General features: G+C 32.3%; 2 protein-coding genes across 2 annotated transcripts; both read right to left on the bottom strand.

The window, feature by feature from the left end:
- Positions 1-263: 263 nt before the first annotated feature.
- LOC112006604 (norbelladine synthase) lies at positions 264-2,614 on the bottom strand. Its single transcript, XM_024038888.2, has 2 exons — positions 1,694-2,614; positions 264-696 (listed from the first exon to the last, which is right to left on the bottom strand). Exons 1-2 carry the CDS (start codon positions 1,872-1,874, stop codon positions 395-397), a joined length of 483 nt encoding a protein of 160 aa, XP_023894656.2. The 5' UTR covers positions 1,875-2,614; the 3' UTR covers positions 264-394.
- A 141-nt stretch (positions 2,615-2,755) lies between these two features.
- On the bottom strand, positions 2,756-4,315 carry LOC112006620 (norbelladine synthase). The gene is given in 3 exon segments (XM_024038925.2): positions 2,756-3,138; positions 4,041-4,178; positions 4,181-4,315. Coding segments are annotated over 3 exon segments (543 nt in total). The 5' UTR covers positions 4,284-4,315; the 3' UTR covers positions 2,756-2,836.
- Positions 4,316-6,265: the final 1,950 nt, after the last annotated feature.

The following is a 6,265-nucleotide window of genomic DNA, read 5'->3' as shown; positions in this document are numbered from 1 at the left end:
AAATAAGTTGAGTTAAGAAATCAATTTCACATGGGGCCATTACTTACCATTTTTATTTTGTATCAATCACAATAATTATGAAAAAAATTGTGAAAATTTTGTGTCCCTAAACTTATTGGAGATAAGCAGGTCCATAACCCAACCAAAACCAAAACAATGACTAATTCGCCTAAGTTAGTAGATGGAGTGATCTGACAAATACATGTTTCTATAATCAAGAACACACTGAACTAGAATTTTCTTATCAATTAATCCTCCATGAGTTCTTTTTGCTGCAAAAGCAATTGATTTTTAAGAGGCATTGAAACATTTAAGTACATAGAAAGATAAGGAATACCACAAGTTTGTTATCTCATTAGGTGGTTTTTCACGGACAAATTCCAAAGATACATAATTAGTGTTCATCTTTAGCAGCTTTGTTTTTGGTGAGATAATTTTTGGAGAGTTCTGCAATATTTGCCACTGCGTCAATAGTAACATACGAGGCATTAGCAACAGCCTCTTCCTTGACGTCATACTCTATTGTGCTTTTGATTATGCATGATTCATTGTCTTTCTCTATGACTTCGAATCGAATAAGAAAAAGAGTAAAGCCTAACTCAAGATATCCTCCTTCGATCACTTCTGTTTCTTTCAGGCGTTTCTCATTGTCAATCTTTGTGAACTTCTCTTTGTAAACAGTAAACAAAGGCGGGCCTAATTCAATAAAAATAAAGTTGAATGAGAAAGATAAAGTAACGATGCAAATTGAAATAAACTTCAAATAAAAAAATAAAAAATATAGTTGCATAATCAGTCATTCATTGATTTATCAAAAAAAAAAAAAAACATTCATTCATTTCTTTATTTTTCCAAGCAATAAAAGAATCTAAACTCCTTGAGTCTGAATCTCATTTACACCAAAAATCAATTGATATATTAGTTCGATGATAAAAAAAACAATCATTATACAGTGGATATAATAAGTTCAAATCTTTTCTTAATTGAGATAGAACATGAAATTGATTGCATATTTTTAATATTGACCCAAGATTGACCTAAAAATTAGTCTTGCTCTAAATAAGCAATTAATTGACATTATAAAAACATCGTTTTAATTTTGCACAAACAGATCTTGTCTAAATGTCTTTAAGGTTCCAAGAAGTGGTATCTTAACAATTTTCGCAGAATAAATCTAGAAACATACCCAAATTCACAATATACTGAAGTGGTCATCTGAGACTCTAAATGATGGACACTTTTTGCTCCCCACTTTTTACATACACATACCTTTTTGTTTTGTTCCATTACTCACAATGGGTCGCTTCATTGAGTTGAAAAAATTGGGCTTGTTCTTAGTATTGTTGATTTTCGCAATTGTAAACATCTTCATGGCACTTTTTGTATCAAAGCCTATGATCAAATTTTCCTTTTCTTCTTTTAGACTTCTCTTTTGATACCAACTAAAAAAGATCTATTTGGATATCAAGGAAAAAAAGGTTTAAAGGAATTACATTTGCTTCAATGTTTTTGTACAATGTTAATTAATTTTTGCAATAACTGATGGAAGGTTTTCGATGTACGCTTAATGGAATTAGTGGCACTATTTATTATACTTACTATTAGAGCCAAACATGCACCACTAGAATTAAAACAGAAAATTAAAAATGGTAAAAAGTAAAAACATTCACCAGCTTCAATTGCTTTGTAATACCTGCAAATGTTAGCTTGAGAATAGTCCCAGCCCCTCCATCACCTTCTATGACATCAATTTTCTCAATGCCACTTGCAGGCTCTTCTTCAACAAGTTTTGCCAACCGAAGCGTGCTGTAAAGCTCCCACGCTTCACTTGCCGGCACGTTCACCTCTAGCTCGTGTGAGAGCTGCCCAAACATCTTTAACTTCTCTTGCTTCTGAACAGAACCCCAGCTAACTGTTATGATGTATTAGGCATGCTCTTTCCTTGTGATATATATATTCTCAAAATTTATCCATGGACAAAGTGAAAATGCTTAAGAATTTTGGGCAAGTCGGCTTCCAAAGATTCTTTTGCTGCTCTCATATTGGTTTGTCATATGAGCTAATAGGAAGTGAACAATGCTAAATGCAATAAGTAGTCCAATAAACAATTTATAGTTTTATTTATCTAATCATGTGAAGAGTTTGTATCCTAGGCCATTGTTTATGTTGACAACATCACTCTCGAACGCTTGTAGAATGACTCGAATCTTTTCACGCCGGCTATCATTTTTTTTCCTTGTAGACCATAGCATTTAGTAATATTATGGTCGAATATTTAGAAGAACTCATTAGTGACGTCGAAAGTGGCATTGGATTCTAAGGTTGCGAGAGCGTGATGATTTGAAAATTGTTAGAATTGCTAGGCAGAAGCTCAAGCTTATTGTATTAAATTGTGATTATGCTATTGAATTAGAGTTAGTTGTGGCTAATTTTTCAAAAGAGTTAGGTGTGGCCGGCTGTTCGTCAAACTATTGAATTAGAGTTAGGCGTGGCTATTCGTCAAAAAAGAGTTGGGTGTGGCTATATAAACCTCTCTGTTATGTTGGTGCCTAGAATAAGAGTAGGCATAATTGTTGGAATCTCAAATCGCTTATTTGAGAATAATAGATTTTATTAGTTGAGCTTACAACATGTTACTAGCCCCGTAGCTTAAACACTTCCCACCCCCCCTCCCCCCAAAGACCTTTAAACACACTTTGTACATGGAGAAATGCCAATCACTTACAAGGCCCTTGACCAATTTGAAACATTTAAATACATAAAGAGTTATTCAATACCACAATTCGTAAGTTTTTAATAAGGTTGTATTTCACCAATAAATTGCAAAGATTCATAATTAATGTGTATCTTTAGAAGCTTTGTTTTTGATGAGATGATTTTTGGCGAGCTCTGCAAGTTTTGCCACTGCATCGATGGTGGCATATGATGCATTAGCAGCAGCCTCTTCCTTGACATCATACTCAATTGTGGTTCTCACTATGCATGTATCACTGTCCTTCTCGATGACTTCAAAGCGAGTGTGATGAAAAGTAAAGCCTAATTCAAGATATCCTCCTTCAATCACCTCTGCTTCTTTCAAGCGTTTCTCATTGTCAAGCTTTGTGAACTTCTCTTTGTAATAAGTAAATCCAGGTGTGCCTAATTAAGGAAAGAAAGTTCAATGAAGAGAGATGAAGTAACTATTCAAATTGACAGTTTAAAGAAAACACGGTAGCCTAATCAGTATTTCATTTTTAACTAGCATGAATCGTGCAACTTTCCACTCTATTTTTTTTTTAATCCATTTTATCCTTCAAATTAAATAAGACAAATTTTAAAGTATAATATTAATAGGGTCCTTGCTACTAATGTATTGGATTTTCAATTGGTGTAATTAATGCTTAAAATTTTCAATTCATTTTCTAATTGTCATCTCTCAACACTCATTTATACTTTGAGGGTAGCTAATAATTTTCCTGACCTATAGGACTAGATAAGGCTTTTGGTGATCCATAATTAATTCAGTATCTTTACTTAATTGAGTTATACACCTTAGCATTAATAAGAATCTTAGACTAAAGGGTCCTGTATTAGACTATTAAGTATGCAGTTGTAACCATGGACCAAAATATCAGTCTTGCTCTAAATATGCAATTGATTGACACTGTAAAAACATCATTTACATGCCACACACATCTCATATGAATATATTCTAAGGTTGCAGGAACTGGAATCTATCAATTTTCGCAATTGAAAACATCCTCATGACAATTTTGATTTCAAATCCTGTCAACAATTTTCCCTTTTCTTCTTTTCTTTCTTTTTTTGGATATCGACGTCTGCTTCTATGTTTTTGTAGAATATTAATTACTTTTTGCAATAATTGATGGAAGGTTTTCGTGGTAGGCTGGATAAAATTGGTGGAAATATTAATTATTAGTATTATTTAACTAGTAATGGGAATCATTCACCAGATACTATAAACTTAAACAGAAATTAAAAAAAAAAAAAAAAAAAAAAAAGGGTAAAAACATTGATTAACTTCTATGACTTTGAGGTACCTGGTGGGAATGTTAACTTGAGAATGGTCCCAATCCCTCCATCACCTTCTGTGAGCTCAAATTTCTGAATGAGACTTCCGTCTTCTTCAATAAGTTTTGCCAACCGAAGCGTGCCATAAAGCTCCCAGGCTTCACTAGCGGCACGTTTATCTCCAGCTCGTGTGAGAGTTGCCCAAACATCTTTAACTTCTCAGCAGAACCCAGCTTGTTTTGGGATGTATAAGTGTTGTTGCACAGCACCATTGTTGGATAAGCTTTGTGGATGTGTGGTTACAACTTATAATCCACTAACACACACGCACAAAATTAAAAAAATAAATAATAATAATAATAATAATAAAAATAAGGGGTAAAATCTCTAGTACATACCGTGTTACAATCACTTTCATATATATATATATATATAGCTAAAGAGTAGTATTTCACTTGAGTGTAGTATTTTTAGTGTCTATTTAGATACCACTTATTTTGCTGAAAATTGAATATTATAGCAAATAATTTTAAAATAAGACTAAACAGTGCACACGTGGGTCCCATCAAAGATAGACAATGGCTGAACTGTGTAAATGGACAAACATGTGCACAGTGCACAGTGACATAACTGCGTGAATGGACAAACTGCACAGTACACGTGGGTCCCAGCAAGGATGGACAAACGCAGAAATGCAGACGTGAGGGCGAGACGCTGTATCCAAACGTTACCTTAGTCTGCTTTAGTCTTATTTGGTCTACTTTGGTCTCATTTTGTTCACTTTGGTCTCATTTTGTTCACTTCGGTCGATTTGGTCTATTTAGTCTACTTCGGTCTCATTCAATCCATTTTAGTTCACTTTAGTCCTATTTGATCCATTTTGGACTAATTAGGCCTTAAATTGATTCTCTTTGTAGGTTGTCTTTTAGTTTTGAGCTAAAAATTACAACAAATATTTTAAATTAGAGATATGGGCCCTAAAAAAGCAATAAAAATTATAAATATTTAAAAGATTACCTTACCTGAAAATTCAAGTTTCAATAATATAGACATTATACTTCTATATATCAATATGTATTATTATTGAATGCAAATTACATTATATGTTCTATTACATAAAACTTATAAAAATATATAGAAAATAGTTTTAAATAGCACATGCATGATTTAATCTACAAATTTTACATTATATTTTTTAAAATAATACTTATTACATTTTTCCATGTATTGCGTGGGTTTGCTAGTCACAGTTTCAATTTATGAAAACACACAATGTGTAGTACCCATTAGGTTGCACAACTGTGGTACCCATCACCATTCAGGAAATCGTGCCCTTTCCATATTGGGGGATTTTGTCCATTTTCACTCGTACATTTCCCTAATGGACAATTGTCTTTTGTCCATCGCATTGACAAGTTAGATTTGAAGAGCGGAACCCATTATAGAGAATTTTTATTTGCTCAAGAGTCACATGGGAAGATAATTTAGGGGGTTTCATTTTTCACTATAAGGTATTTTTGATTGCTGCAACTACATAAAGTTGAAGTTTCCAGATTGAAGATCTTACTCTTGTACTGGTTTCGCAGGGTCCTAGTATTTTGTGGTGAGATTTTATTTACTCTTAAAAGTTTACTATTTTATTTTTTTCAATTTATTGTGAACTCAAGTTTTGAGCATAAACTTGAGTATTGTAAATTTGTAATCTCTATTTTATTGTAGGTTTTATATACTCTATGAATTTTTTTCCTATTCATTGGAGGATTTTTCACATAAATTTGGTGTTCTTATTTTGCTCTATTCATATGTAGTTTTTTTACATAATTTTTTTTAATGAGTTATATGATTTTTTTTTTTTTTTTTATAAATAATATACATGAATAGTCTTACAATTTGCCACATAATAAATTGGAAAAGATAGATAAGAGATTCCCTTTACTGTTCGCATTTTGGTCTTGTGAGCTATAATGGGAAAAGAACAATTCCAAATGCAATTTTTGTCCCATTAAGTTATTAAGCATCCACATTGGTGGAGCAATAAATTTAGCAATTTGATACCACAAAAAACTACTTTGTCTATTTTACTCAATGGAGTTAATACTGTATCGGAGACCATTTCGATTTGATCAAAGAAATGAAATATTTCGATATTGGTTGATACCGGTGCACTATTTCAGAGTTTACAATATATATATATATATATTATAATCTATATAGGTTTAATATATTAGTCATATTATATTACCCAAGTATATTC

Source organism: Quercus suber, unplaced genomic scaffold (genome assembly GCF_002906115.3).
Source record: "Quercus suber isolate HL8 unplaced genomic scaffold, Cork oak 2.0 scaffold_228, whole genome shotgun sequence".
NCBI lineage: Eukaryota > Viridiplantae > Streptophyta > Magnoliopsida > Fagales > Fagaceae > Quercus > Quercus suber.
Note: the sequence above shows the minus strand (reverse complement) of the source record. Positions and strands in the feature narration are given on the sequence as shown.

Excerpts from the sequence above, each read along its gene's own strand:
- LOC112006604 (XM_024038888.2), bottom strand. The coding sequence starts at position 1,874 with ATGTTTGGGCAGCTCTCACACGAGCTAGAGGTGAACGTGCCGGCAAGT. Across the intron at positions 697-1,693 it reads TCTCAAGCTAACATTTGCAG|GCCCGCCTTTGTTTACTGTT; the intron begins GTATTACAAAGC and ends TTATTGAATTAG.